The 14,871-nt window shown below is 51.0% G+C and overlaps 2 protein-coding genes across 2 annotated transcripts in view; one reads left to right on the forward strand and one right to left on the reverse strand.

Moving 5' to 3' along the window:
* LOC123017783 (zinc finger protein 271-like) overlaps positions 1 to 14,871 on the forward strand; it is a 104,727-nt gene that overhangs the window by 77,090 nt on the left and 12,766 nt on the right. The window lies entirely within an intron of this gene.
* LOC123017814 (zinc finger protein 420-like) lies at positions 689 to 14,293 on the reverse strand. Its single transcript, XM_044419405.1, has 5 exons — positions 14,227 to 14,293; positions 12,712 to 12,850; positions 9,029 to 10,438; positions 3,147 to 3,383; positions 689 to 1,988 (listed from the first exon to the last, which is right to left on the reverse strand). The coding sequence occupies exons 3-5, from the start codon at positions 10,425 to 10,427 to the stop codon at positions 811 to 813; spliced, it is 2,814 nt and encodes a 937-aa protein (XP_044275340.1). The 5' UTR covers positions 10,428 to 10,438; positions 12,712 to 12,850; positions 14,227 to 14,293; the 3' UTR covers positions 689 to 810.

The raw sequence follows: 14,871 nt of genomic DNA on the forward strand, positions 1-14,871 counted from the left end.
GCATCCTAAGAAGAGTGTGAAGGCTCCTCCCAGCTTGCTAGGCTGCTCTAGGCACAAAGCTTCTATGGCCATCTGAGTAGGATGGTGTAACGTGGTGTCCTGCAACAACAGTGGCTTGAACCCGATGGCCTTCATGGCCCCTTCCAACTCGACTATTCTATGAACCAAGGAACAGGATCCATGAAGGGTGCTGGGGAGCAACCAGGGCCAACTACCTTGAGGCTGTGACATGGAACAGAAAGCCAGGAGTGGCTGCTGCTGGGTTCGAGTGCTGACTGTGGGAAAATGTGGCCCCCTGAGCTGAGCAGCTGGGGAATCCTGGTGCAGAAAGTCTGGCCTGCATGCCCCTTAGGCTCTTAAACCCCTTTCTGCCTGTGACGTCCCTTCCCGCAGCCTGCACTTCCAGTTTCTTTTCCCATTTTCTAGTAAGGGAAAAGGGATACCAGGAAGGTTACCTGGGGAGGAACTGTGAAGCCACCTACCCGTGTTCCCCCTGGCTCTTGCACTGGGACCCCCAAACCACACTTTACATATCAGCCTTCCCCAGTGTGGTGCTGCACAGATGCGCTGGACTCAGACTCCCCTAACTCCCGTAATTCAGTGTGGCTCATGGAAATCAGTACATGAAGTGGGGCAGACCCTTTGAAAGAGCTGGGCCTGTCAGCACCACTCCATCATTCTTCTCCAATATAACTGCTGTCCTGGGTGGGTGGATACTTTCTAGTTCTGTAAGCATCGGACCATGCACAAAGCTCTCATAGAAACACAGAGAAACATAGAAACACAAGTCAGAAGGGGACTCTTGGCCATCTAGTCTGACCCCCGGCTCCCTCTGTGGACCTTTTTATGTTTTGTCCGGTCCGAGCTAGAAATGAATCGCTTCCCGCACTCAAAGCAGGCGTACGGCTTCTCCCCCGTGTGGGTCCTCTGGTGCGTGATGAGGGACGACTTCCGATTGAAGCACTTGCCACAGTCCAAGCACTTGTGTGGCTTCTCCCCAGTGTGGATGGTGCTGTGGTTGAGGAGGTTGAAGCTTTTGTTGAAGCTCTTCCCACACTGCAAGCACTGGTACAGGTTCTCTCCCGTGTGGGTCCGCTGATGCGTGATGAGGGCTGCTTTTGCATGGAAACTCTTCCCGCATTCAGGGCATGTATAGGGCTTCTCTCCCGTGTGGGTCCTCTCATGGATGATGAGATGCGTTCTCTGGCTTAAACCATGGCCACAATAGGAACACTTGTACGGCCGCTCGCCTGTGTGTACCCTCTTGTGCATCATCAGGTTTGTCCGGGTGCCAAACCCTTTCCCACACTCAGAACATTCATAGGGTTTCTCCCCTGTGTGGATTCTCTTGTGTGCGATGAGAGTAGCCATCTGGTTGAATCTCCAGCCACAGTCTGAGCAGTGGTACGGCTTCTCGCCAGTGTGTACTCTGTTGTGTCGCAGGAGCTCAGAGCTGTTGCCAAAGCTCTTCCCGCACTCGAAGCATTCATATGGCCTTTCGCCCATGTGTCTCCCCTTGTGCTTCAGGAGGGAAGCTTTTGTGCCAAAGCTTTTCCCACAGTCCGAGCACGGATAGGGTTTTTCTCCAGCCAAAGTCCCTTTGCGCAGAGTGAGGGATGCTCCATTTTTGAAGGTCTTCCCACAACGGGGGCATATGTAAAACTCTTCTTCTGCCTGTGTTTTCTGACTCGTGGGAAGTTCAAAGACCTCATAGAGATTTCCACACTCTGTGCATGCCCTTTTGATCTTGCACTCTTTGTTTGCCATACTTCCAGCACCTTCCTCATGAAGCAAAGCCCCTTCTGTCTCCTGTCCTGAATACTTTTCCCGAAAACCTTCAGCTTCTGGCTGATTCCCAGGTATCATCTCTTCCTCATCATGAATGGCTAAGAGATTTCCTTTGGCTTTTTCCAGCATGGTGTCATTGTGTTCCACTGTCTCAGGTTTGTTCAGGTGAAGGTTTCCTTCTTCTGACATTTGATTACATCCTGGCGAAGAAAAATGGAGGCTCATGAGTCAAAACAGCCAAATATTTTATTTATTTATTTATTAAAACATTTTTATGCCACCCCATTCGCCGAAGCCTCGGGGCGGCTCACATCATCCAGTTAAAATAATTATAATATAAATTAAAAATATAAATATTAAATTAAAATACAACAATACAGTATAAAATAAGCCGCCCTGGCCAAATAAAACCAATAATGTTAACAGTTAAAATGCCGCTTGAATAAAAAGGTCTTTGCCTGGCACCGAAAAACAAATAACAACGGCGCCAGGCGGACCTCTCTGGGGAGCGCGTTCCATAACTTAGGCGCCACCGCAGAGAAAGCCCTCCATATAGAACTAATATGTTAGTTCAGTTGTATTATAATTTGTTATCCAAGTTTGAGCTTTGCACACAGATGTCACAAATTGGTAAGGGAGGTATTCAAAGCAGGCCCTGCATTTTCCTTCACAAGAAAGTTTCCTGCAAGAAACTCCCCCAGGAAACTTGGCTATATTGCTGGTCCTCTGAATGGAGGCAACCAAGGACGGGCTCATCCCCACAACTTCCATCTGCCAGAATGAGGTTAACACAGGGGAGTGGAACATGCAACAAAATGGTGGAGTCCAAAGCGCTCCTTTCCACACCCTTTCCTTGATGGTTTTCCATTTCTTCTGTCAATAGTCATCTCTCTGCGGGACTGAGCATGCTCGGTCTTCATGGGTCTTTTTAGAAATGGCAGGGCTGAAGAGATTGGCCCCTTTCGGATTCCCACCCCACTGGTAAGATAACTTGTTCTTCTGCAAGCTTGAGTTTCCCCCTGCCTGCTCTTACTACCTACCTCTGGTATTGTCCCGGAGACATAAGAGCAGACACATAGAAAGTGGAGCTAACTCTTAAGAGCTATTTATATAAACCAGAATGTCTCTACAGCTACAGCATATACCTCAGACCCTAACATGGCCTGGCCCAAGCTGGTGACTTTCCAGATATTCCAGCTTTAAACTCCTATCAGCCCCAGTCAGTATGGCTGAACAGCCAGGACATCCGGAAGCTCCAGCCCCAGAGTTAGAGGATTCCAGCTCAGAGAACTCATGCTTGGCAAAACGGCCCCTCTCTCACCCCCTTTCTTGGCACTGCTGGCAAACTGCAGATTCACCGTATTGTCTGACGGATCCCGCTCGGAGGAGGAGGAGGAAGGTGCTGCCAGGTCCTCCAAAGGCGCCTGCATCTGGAACAGAAATGGGCAAACACTTCCTTAGACACCAAGAGACCCAGCGGGGAGAGACACAACACCTGGAATCACTGGATGACTTTAGGCTAGTCCTGGATTCCCCACCATGAAGCAGAAGCAGCAGCAGGAGCGGAGGGGGCAGGAAGTGGAATTCGGCGGCGGCTTGAAAGAGATTCCTTCTCCCTGCCCGTCTAGGAATCAGACCTCGGCCACTTTAACCCCTTGACTCCCTGATGGAAAGCCCCTGAGAGGCAGCAGAGGGGCGAAGAGACGCTGCATGGAGTGAACGAGCATGGGGGGCAACTGCGCTTGCGGAAAGGGGAGGCTCTGGGAGGGAGTAACCCCTGGCAGCCTTCCCTTAACGGGGTCTTTCCAGTTGGGACTCCAACTTCCATCTGCCCCAGCCAGCATGGTCAGCAGTCAAAGAGAACGGTGCTGGAGGTCAAAACATCTGGTGGGATCATTACAAAATCCACGTTCGGACAATCGCAGTTAATGTTTGTACCAATTTTGCTGTTGGTAGTCATGAAGTAGTGTCCGACCCATCGCGACCCCATGGACAACACTCCTCCAGGCCTTCCTGTCCTCCACCATCCCCCAGAGTCCACCTAAGCTCTCACAGATTGCTTCAGTGACCCCCAACTAGCCACCTCATCCTCCGCTGTCCTATTCTTCCTTTGCCATCAATTGTTCCCTGCATCAGGGTCTCCTCCAGTGAGTCCTTCCTTCTCATTAGGTGGCCAAAGTATTTGAGTTTCATCTTCACTATCTGGCCTTCTAAAGAGCAGTCAGGGTTGATCTCCTCTAGGACTGACCGGTTTGATCGCCTTGTGGTCCAAGGGACTCGCAGGAGTCTCCTTCAGCCCCACAATTCAAAGACCTCAGTCCTTAGTGCTCAGTCTTCCTTATGGTCCAGCGTTCACAGCCATACCTTGCAACTGGGAAAACCATGGCCTTGACTATACGCACTTTTGTCGGCAGGGTGATGTCTCTGCTTTTTAGTATGCTGTCTAGATTTGCCATAACTTTCCTCCCCAGGAGCAAGCGTCTTTTAATTTCTTGGCTGCAGTCCCTGTCTGTGGTGATCTTGGAGCCCAGGAAAATCTGTCACTACCTCCATTTCTTCCCCATCAATTTGCCAGGAAGTGAGAGGACCGGATGCCATGATCTTAGTTTTCTTAATGTTGAGTTTCAAGCCAACTTTTGCACTCTCCTCTTTCACCTGAATCAAGAGGCTCTTAATTTCTCTTCACTTTCTGCCATTAAAGTGATATCATCTGGGATTGTTGATATTTCTCCCAGGAATCTTAATTCCAACTGGTGATTCAGCTAGCCCCACCTTTTTCATGATGTGCTCTGCATATAAGTTAAATAGGCAGGGCTACAGTATACAGCCTTGCCGAACTCCTTTCTCAATTTTGAACCAATCAGTGGTTCCGTGCCCAGTTCTCACTGTTGCTTCTTGACCCGCATATAGGTTTCTCAAGAGACAAATAAGATGGTCTGGTACTCCCGTCTCTTTAAGAACTTGCCACAATGGGTTGTGATCCACACAATCAAAGTCTTTAGCATAGTCAGTGAAGCAGAAGTAGATGTTTTTCTGGAACTCCCTAGCTTTCTCCATGATCCAGCGTATGTTGGCAATTTGATCTCTAGTTCCTCTGCCTCTTTGAAACCCTGCCTGAACTTCTGGTTGTTCTCGGTCCACATAGTGTGAAGCCTATGAAACTGTAGTATTTTGAGCCTAACTTTGCTTGCATGTGAAATGAGTGCAATGGTGCAGTACCAGTTACATCCTGCCTTTCCCTGCAAGACACCCCAGGCAGCTAATATGGCCCTCCTGCTCTCCAGTGTATTGTCACAACAACCCTGTGAGATTGGCTAGCCCTAGAATTGGCGACTGGCGCAAAGCCTCAGTTAGTTTTGTGGCCAAGTTGAGATGCAAATACGGCTCTCCAGAGACCCGGTCCAACGCTCTAACCACTATGTCGCCCTGGGTGGGAAACCATTTCACACCATCCCACGCAGATGGGTGTCCAGTGTCTTTTTGAATGTCTCTAGTGCGGGAGGACCCACCACCTCTCCAGGCAGGTCTCTACGCAATGCTGCCTTTGGATGTATAGCCAGAAGCGTGGTTTCCAGATATTGATACCACTCCACACAACTCTGGTGCACCCATAACTGGAGCACTGTGTTCAGTTGTGAGTTCCACCTTACAGGAGAGAGATAGCCATGTGAGACTCAGTTCAGTGCAGGGTCACCAGGATGGTAGCCTAGTTGGAAGGGATGACCGATGAGGAGAGATTGGGGGAATGGGGTCTTTTCAGCCTGGAGAAGGGAGGCTCTGAGGGGATCTTTTATCGACTTATAGTGAGGAGGAGTGTGATCTGTTCTTCCCAGCAGTGGAGGGCCGGACATGTTCCAATGGCTGCTCAAAGGAGCAGGCTTCAGGCTGGAGGTCAGGAAGTTCTTCCTGACATTAGGACTCCTAGGATGTGGAACGGACTTCCACAGGAGATGGTAAAGTAAGTAAGGCTGTTCAAGGAAAGATCGGGCAACCACATGATGGAGGTTACATGAGCAGAGCTGGCTGGAGTTGGCGATCAGTCTACATGGCCCGGGAGGCCCCTTCTGACTCAATTTGTTTCTACCTCCTTCCTGCTGCCGCTTTTCCAGACCCTGCTCCAGAACGAACAGCCCTTTCCTCTGTTCTCTGCTACCCCCAGACCCAATTAGCACATTCCTTGGGGGGGGCGGGGGAGGGAGAAAGGGGGCGCTTAATGAGGCCTCTTTCTCGTCCAGACGGGAGGGGAGGGGAGGGGAGGGCCAATGGTTGTCCCCGCGGGTTCCCAGGTTCCTCCGCCAGGGAAACCGGGCGCCCTCCCGCCCGAGGATCGCGCGCAGACCCAGCAGGCGAGGCGGCCCGCGCAGCCCGCGGCTCGCAGCCACCGCGCACGCCCTTGGCCCCCGGCGAGCTGCCGGTGCGCGCGTCCCACCGGCGCGGGTTTGGCGGGCGGGCGGGCGGGCGGGCTCCCCCCAGGCCAACGCGGCCCCTGGTGGAGGCGGCGCCCCGTTGAGTTCCTCTCCCGGGAAAGCGCAGCTGTTCCTCCGGCGGCTTCCCTGCGCTCTCCGAGTCAGTCACTGGCTTCTAAAACTAATCCCCAAAAGATCGCTTTGACTGGCCCAAATTTTACTGCAGCATGCTTACTCGGAGACAACCCCTGTTTTCATTTATTGGTGGGCGTGTTTATCCGTATGTACAAAGATATTTCTGAGAGAGCTCCTGTGAAGCGGGATTTGGCCTTCAGGCTGAAAGGAGCCCCCAGTCCTTGGTTCACGAGATCTGAGCGCTGGGAAACACGTGGAAAAGACTTGCCAGACAGTCTCCCCGAGAATGGTTTACAGAGCCCTACAGTGGCCCGTATGTTCTGGGTGTTCTGTGTTCCCTCCATGCACAGCAGCCATTCAGTATTTGAAGACTGCAACTCCATCACCTCTTAAATGTTCTTCAAGCTAAACAGTTGCTTGCATGTAGAAAACCAGCATGTAAACGAACCCAAACTGGAATCCTTCTCCCCAACATACTAATTTTCCAGGTGCAGGGACTAAAAACAAATCAACAGCTCTTTATTTGCATAATTTGCTAAGAGGATACAGCAAAAACTCCAGAAGTGACGGAAACATCCACAACTCATCATTTAATAAGCACGTCACAAAACTTAAGTTGCATTCACAAGACATGATATTGGGCAAGCTATAAAAATGAGCAGTGTGGAAAGGTGGAAACAACAGAATTATGCCTTAAAAGAAAAAGGGGCACCAACATTAATTATATTTCAATTGTGCAAAGAGCCATCAAGCAGGGACACCCAGACTAGCAAATGGCCAACAGTACACCCCAAAACCGCTAATGCAGACAGTATGTGGGACTGTTATGTGTTGAAATATGCAGCTTCATAATGGGGAAACCAAAATCTTAATTTATAATCTAGAACTAATCCATATACAAGACCCTTCCACCTAATCCCAATTTCCTAGCTCAGGGCAGGCTGCCTTGGTCAAAACGAAATATATATATGAACCATATATATATATATATAGATATATGAAATAGCTATATTAAAAACATGATGTTTTGAAATTCCTCACTCTACAGCGGAAGGGGACAAAAATGAGTGCCTGCATTAAATTAATAAATTTGCAGGTGCCTGGTCACATGGGGCCTATTCCCTTCCCTACTTTTAGCTCATCCTGAAAAGGTGGAAATATCACCCCATGTGTGAACAGGTAGCCTACCAAAAATTATCAACATTCAGCCTGTTCAAGGTATTTTGAATCAAGGTTCCACTTCAGGGACACTTCGAAAACAATAATAATCAGCAATGCCTGACACGTTTCTGCCCAGAGAAAGTATGTGAAATTCCAGTCCATGTTGTTGTTTCCAGAGAAGTGCAGTAGGAGTTCAACTCCAGCAGAAACTGCTCCCCTCAAGTCCTGAGTAGCCTCCATGTTGGTCACCCTGTTCTCTGAAGAATCACTGCATGCTCAAGAGGACTGGGAAACATTCTAGAGTGCTGGCCTCCATTTCTTACACCTTTGTTTCTCCAAACATCCTTTATGCCCCTTCCTTGCATGGATGCAAATGAAGACAGGTCATTAGGGAACGTTTAAAAACCTGCAAGGCCCAAATCAGAAATGCATCTTGCACAGAAAGCAGGCACAGTGGGAACAGTGCTTCCTGCTGGTGATCCAACTTTCAGAGCAGCAAAAGCAAGAGGATGTAATCATGCCTTCCACATTGTCTGTCTGGAAGGTACCTGTCTCTCCCAATCTGGTATCTTGGACATGCTTTGGACTACGACTTCTAGCCTTCCAGACCGTTGGCCATGCTGGCTGGGGCTAAACTCCAAAAGATCCAGAAGATGGCAAGCTGGGGAAGGTCTTTGACCTCCCACAGTTTACCTCACTATAGTATGTTTCCCCAGGTCTTTTTGGAGAGCAGCAGAAGGGAGGGCTGCAGGTGGTGGGGAGGGTTTAGAGCAGGGGTCTGAGAAGGGCAGGTCCCAGGCCTGGTCTGGCAGCCCCAAGATTTCCAGCATCTGTCAGTGCCAGCAACAAAAAGCAAGCAATTTAGGAGCAAGTGCTATGGTTTCTACCATAGAAGACCTATTCCTAGAGTGTCCCTGCACCAGCATCCTAAGAAGAGTGTGAGGGTTCCTCCCAGCCTGCCAGGATGCTCTAGGCACAAAGCTTCTATGGCATGAACCGCAGAACCTGTTCCATAAAGGGGTTGTTGCTGGTGGGTCTGAATGCCGAGTGTGGGGAAGGGGGAGCGCGTGCAGCAGCTGCCCCCTCAGCAGCCACTCAGCGTGGCCCTCTGAGCTATGACGCTCGGGAATCCTGGTGCAGCAAGTCTGACTCACACGCCCCTTAGGCTCTTAAACCTCTTCCTGCCCTTGACTTCCCTTCCCACAGCCTGTGCTCCCAGCTTTTCTCATTTTCTAGTACAGAAACGCAAGCAGGGAAAAAGGGACTTTGGGGGCAGACAGTGGGAAGGTTACTCATGGCCAAGGGAGAAACTGTGAAGCCTCCTGCATCGGAACCCCCCAGCCCACACTCAGCCTCCCCCAGTCTGGCACCAGACATGCTGGACTCAGACTCCCATAACTCCCAGTTTGTATGGCTCATGGGAATTGCAATCCAACACATCTGGAGGGCACAAGTCTGGGGAGGGCTGACATATGAAATGGGGCAGACCCCTTGAAAGAACTGGGCCTGCCAGCACGACACCATTATTGGGCTCTAGCATGGCTGCCCTCCTGGCTGGAGGCTCTCTGGTTCTGCAAGTGCTGGGCCATGTACAAAGCTCTCGCCATAGCCTGAGCGTTTCCCTCTGTGGACCTTTTTATGTTTTGTCCGGTCTGAGCTAGAAATGAAGCGCTTCCCGCACTCAAAGCAGGCGTACGGCTTCTCTCCCGTGTGGGTCCTCTGGTGCGTGATGAGGGACGACTTCCGATTGAAGCACTTGCCACAGTCCAAGCACTTGTGTGGCTTCTCCCCAGTGTGGATGATGTTGTGGTTGAGGAGGTTGGAGCTTGTGCTGAAGCTCTTCCCACACTGGAAGCACTGGTACAGGTTCTCTCCCGTGTGGGTCCGCTGATGCGTGATGAGGGGCGCTTTCGCGTTGAAACTCTTCCCGCATTCAGGGCACGTATAGGGCTTCTCTCCCGTGTGGGTCCTCTCATGGATGATGAGGTGCGTTCTCTGGCTGAAACTCTGGCCGCAGTAGGAGCATTTGTACGGCCGCTCGCCCGTGTGTACCCTCTTGTGCATCATCAGGTTTGTCCGGGTACCAAACCCTTTCCCACACTCAGAACATTCATAGGGTTTCTCCCCTGTGTGGATTCTCTTGTGTGCGATGAGAGAAGCGATCTGGTTGAATCTCCTGCCGCACTCTGAGCAGTGGTACGGCTTCTCGCCAGTGTGCACCCTCTTGTGTCGCAGGAGCTGGGAGCTGTTGCCAAAGCTCTTCCCGCACTCGGAGCATTCGTACGGCCTCTCGCCCGTGTGTGTTCTCTCGTGTGTGATCAGAGACGACTTCCAGTGAAAGCTTTTCCCACAGTCCGAGCACTTGTGTGGCTTTTCTCCCGTGTGCACGATGTTGTGGTAGATCAGGTTGGAGCTGGTGGTGAAGCACTTCCCACACTCAGAGCACACGTAGGGCTTCTCTCCTGTGTGGGTCCCTTTGTGCTTCAGGAGGGAAGCTTTTGTGCCAAAGCTTTTCCCACAGTCCGAGCACGGATAGGGTTTTTCTCCAGCCAAAGTCCCTTTGCGCAGAGTGAGGGATGCCCCGTTTTTGAAGGTCTTCCCACAACGGGGGCATATGTAAAACTCTTCTTCTGCCTGTGTTTTCTGACTCGTGGGAAGTTCGAAGACCTCACAGAGGTTTCCACACTCTGTGCATGCCCTTTTGGTCTTGCACTCTTTGTTTGCCACACTTCCAGCACCTTCCTCATGAAGCAAAGCCCCTTCTGTCTCCTGTCCTGAATGCTTTTCCTGAAGAATTTCGGCTTCTGGCTGATTCCTAGGTATCATCTCTTCCTCATCACGAATGGCGAAGAGATTTCCTTTGGCTTTTCCCAGCATGGTCTCATTGTGTTCCACTGTCTCAGGTTTGTTCAGGTGAAGGTTTCCTTCTTCTGTCATTTGATTACATCCTGGCAAAGAAGAATGGAGGCTCATGAGTCAAAGCAACCCAATAAGGTTGTTCAGCAATCTGATTGTTATTTTAAGACCCCAGTATTTAAAGGTTTTCATTAATTTATTTAAAACTTTTATAATGTGTGTTTTAATTAAGATTATTTTATATGGATATTTTAACTTATTGTTTTATCTATGTTGTAAGCCGCCCCGAGGCTTCGGCGAATGGGGCGGCATAAAAATGTTTTAATAAATAATAAATAAACTTTTGTAGACTGTCGCATTACCAAAGTCTTCGGAAGGTTTAACAATACAAAATATAAGGGGAAAAACCCACAGTGTCCTAAAATTTAGCTAATAATAAAACCCCAATTGAAACAGTCAGCTCTTAAAACATTGGTAAAATAAAAAGGTTTTGACCTGGCACTGAAAAGAATAAAGTGACAGCGCCAGACAAACCTCTCTGGGGAGCGAATTCCACAATCGGGGTGCCACCTCAGAGAAGGCCCTTCTCCAAGTAGTCACCCTCCTAATCTCCTTCAGGAAGGACACCTGGAGAAGGCCATCTGCCCCAGAACTTAAGGGGTGGATGGGCACATATGGAAGGAGACACTTCTTCAGGTAACAAGGCCCTAAGCCATTTAGGGCTTTATAGGTTATTATTGTCCTTTCAAAAAATTAAATAGCTCTATTTTTCATTACTGAATTTTAAAATCTGAAGTGTTTTTATTGTAATGTAACTTGCCCTAAAAATGGTTTTGAAAAGCAAGGTAAAAAATATTAAAGCTCCACCCTTAATCCCAGAAGGAAACTCCACAGTACTTAATTTTGGGCAGACCTATATAGGACTGCAGGGTAAAGAAACACGACAAATTAAAAACAGGAACTGCAATGAAAGGTTGGCAGTGTGGAGCATTGCAAGCAGCACTCAATCAACTCCGTTCCACTCTTGCCGCATTTATCATTAATTCCCCACCCGAAGTCAGCATTTCGTAGCTGCATTGTGCTCCCAGGGCTCTGTGCTGGTGAAGGGGCATCCTCACAGAGATGTTCCTGCGCTACCACAAACTCTGAGGTTCCACCTTCATGTTTATGCCACTCCCTTATGATTGGCTGCTACAGTTTGGGATCCATAAGCACAGCCAATGAAAGCCTTGGCATCGGAATCATACAGGTGTCCACCCTAGCAGGATCCAGGGAAGGTAGGCTGAGGCATGAGAACAGGTTGCTGAAACAACCTGGAGCGAGCTATGCTCTTATCTAGGAACCGAAGGACCTAAGAGAAGCCGTGCCGGGTCAGACCCCAGGCACATCTAGTCCAGCACCACGTGCGCCCGGAGGCAAAGCAGCTGCCGACAGGAGCCCTCCAGCAGGAGGGGGGTCTACCCAACTCCTCAGCAACTGAGGTGGGCTGGCAGGCTGCCTCTGACAAAGGAGGGAGCACGTGGCCAGCAGGGCTTGTGGCCACTGAGAACCTCCTCCCTCAGGAACCTGCCCAATCCCTTTTTAAAGCCGCCCAGATTGGGGGCCTTCACCACTTCCCATGGCCGCAAGTTCCATAGTTTATGCCGTGTGAAAAAGTACTTCCTTTTATCTGTGCTACACCTCCCCACAATCAGCTTTATGGGTTCAAATGTTATGGGAAAGGGAGAAAAACGCTTGTCTCTTCACTTTCTCCATGCCCGCATTATTTTAAACACCTCCCGCATGTCTCCCCTTCAACCTGGGGAAGATCTGAAAACAGAACTTCTTTGGTGGAGGGACCGTAACTGAGCGGCAGAGCAGGAGCCTTGCATGCAGAGTCCACAAGTTGGACCCCTGGCCAAACAGATCAGGCAGTGCTGATGGGGCTACTCCTGATGAGTCCCGGGCCCTTCAAAAAGCCATCTTGTTGGCCTGCTCTACTGCTGCATGGCACAGGATCCTTCAGGATGAGTTTGGTACAGTGGTGAGGGAGGTATTCAAAGCAGGCCCTGCATTTTCCTTCACAAGAACGTTTCCTGCAAGAAACACTCCGCCAGGAAACTTGACTCTATCACTGGCCCTCTGAAAGGAAGCAAGCTAGTGATGGGCTGAGCCCCGCAACTTCCACCTGACAGAATGACGCAAACACAAGGGAGTGGAACATGCAACGAAACAGTGGGGTCCAAAGTGCATTCCAGACTTCAGCTCCTATCAGCCCCAGTCAGTCTGGCTGAATCGCCAGGAAATCCGGAAGCTGCAGCCCCTGAGAGTTAGAGGATTCCAGCTCCGAGAGGGTTCGTGCTTGGCAAAGCAGTCCGTTTCTCACCCCCTTTCTTGGCACTGCTGGCAAACCGCAGCTTCACCGTGTTGTCTGATGGATCCTGTTCAAAGGAGGAGGAGGAGGGAGCAGGAGGAGGAGGAGGAGGAGCAGCAGCAGCTGCCAGGTCTTCCAAAGGCTCCTGCACCTGGAACAGAAACGGGCAAACACTTCTTTAGACACCGAGAGACCCAGAGCGGGAGAGATGCAACTTTAGGCTAGTCCTGGGGTCTCCAACATGAAGCCTTTGGCTCCTTGCACCTCCCAACTTTTCTCTCTTAAGATATATTAACTGGACGGTTAACATGCTGCAATCTCCAGCACCATCTTTATGTGGGTTCAGAAGAGTGACTTGCTTTTGTTTTTCAGGCCCCGCTTCTGCCTTGTAATTTAGGTTCTTGCATGTATTATCCTCTCTTTTTTTGGCTCACCAGTTTGCCTTCTGGAAAATGAGTGTTTCTGGCCATGCGCACCCATGGCAGCTACTGCAGGAAGAGGCAGCTGCTACCTGCAAGGCAACCATTTTGTGAAAGCACCCGCAACGCTGTCCCCTACTTTTTAAAGTTTGTGAGCAGGTCTGGGATGTTGACCTATATGTTGCTCTTTATACAGGACCTCTGTATCTCACGCTTTGTTGTTATGTGCCATCAAGTCCTCTCCAACCTATGGCAGCCTAATGAATGAAAGCCCCCAAGTGTCGTCTGTCACAGCCCGCTGAGCTCTTGTAAACTCCAGGCCGTGGCGTCCTTTATGGAATCAGTCCATCTCGTAGTTCGTCTTCCTCTTCTCATGCCTTCAACTTTCCCTAGCATTACACTACACAGATCAGTCCATCAGCCCAAAGAGGCCGAGGACCCCTATGAATTTGTTTTCTCCTTGATCTATGACACAGGGCTGTTCTAAGGCTAAAAAGGGAGAGCAACGCGTGACACCAAAGCCAGCTCAAGGCATTGGACCTGCCGGAGGCAAAGAACAAAATGGCCGACCAGACTGTCAGGAGACAGAACTGCATCTTCCATGGCATTTATGCCAAGCCAAGCGGAGGAGGAGGAGGAGGAAGGGGTTTTTCCTGCCCATGCTGGAATCTGCCTGATACCGAGGCAGATGGGTGCTTCAACTAGCTCTCCAGAGCACAGGTGTGACTGAATTGGGACTCTCCCATCAGCCTTCTGCCAACCTGGGCCCCTCCAGAAGTTGTGCATCTTAACACCTGCCACTTCCAGCCTGCATGGCAAAGTTCTCAGGTATTATGGAAACTGTTGTCCCAAATGTCTGAGGGGATGGCAGATGAGAGAAGGCTGTTCTAGGCTTTTGGTTCATTCCAGGATGGCCCAGTGGCCAACCCGTCTGCTCTGATCGGCAGCTGCACTGCAGGCCTCCCTCCCTCCCTGCTCCCCAAGGCCCTGAACTGGTCAGGCCCCAGGAACTGAGCCTGGGACCCCAAATATGGGGTCCCTGCCACTCTTCCCCGACCCCGTCCCCCAGTTCTTATCAGGGAGGCTCAACGTGGGCTCTGACACAGACGTTCCACGCCAGCCTGCCACGGTCCCTTTCTCTGGCTCTCTGAGGAAGGCTCAGCTGGCATCCCACGGCCTCAGGCTGCCTCATCCGGAAGTCCTCTGCCAGGGCTACTGCCTCAGCCCAGCTCTCCGGGCCCCGTTCCCGGACCCAGCTCTGCATGGGCGGAGGGAGGATGGTCAGGAACTGCTCCAGGGTCACCAGCTCCAGCATCTGCTCCTTGGTGCATCTCTCTGGCCTCAGCCAATGGCAGCAAAGCGCCCAGAGCTGGTTGAAGGCTTCTCGTGGCCCGGCAGCCTCCTGGTAGCAGAACTGCCGGAAGCCCTGCCGCCGCCGCTCCGAATCGCGGGCAGTGTCCTCCGGAGCCTCTTCCTTCACCTCCACAGAGGAGCCCAGGCTTTGGTAGGCCTCGTGGGCCTTGCCACAGGGCCCCGTTGCCGTCTGGGTCGCGTACTCTCTTCTAGGCTGGCGGCACGTGGCTTCTGTGGCTGCTCTCCCGGAGGCTGGGAATGCTTTCGAGCTGAGCCCTGACTGGGCTGGTACGTCTTCCCATCTGCACCGAGCGGACCGTGGCGTGTTGAGGAATTCCGACCACTGGGAGTCCCAGCCCCGTCGCGGCCCCTCCTCCAGCTCTTGCTTAACATACTGCGG

Source organism: Varanus komodoensis, unplaced genomic scaffold (genome assembly GCF_004798865.1).
Source record: "Varanus komodoensis strain SLA01 unplaced genomic scaffold, ASM479886v1 scaffold102, whole genome shotgun sequence".
Lineage (NCBI taxonomy): Eukaryota > Metazoa > Chordata > Lepidosauria > Squamata > Varanidae > Varanus > Varanus komodoensis.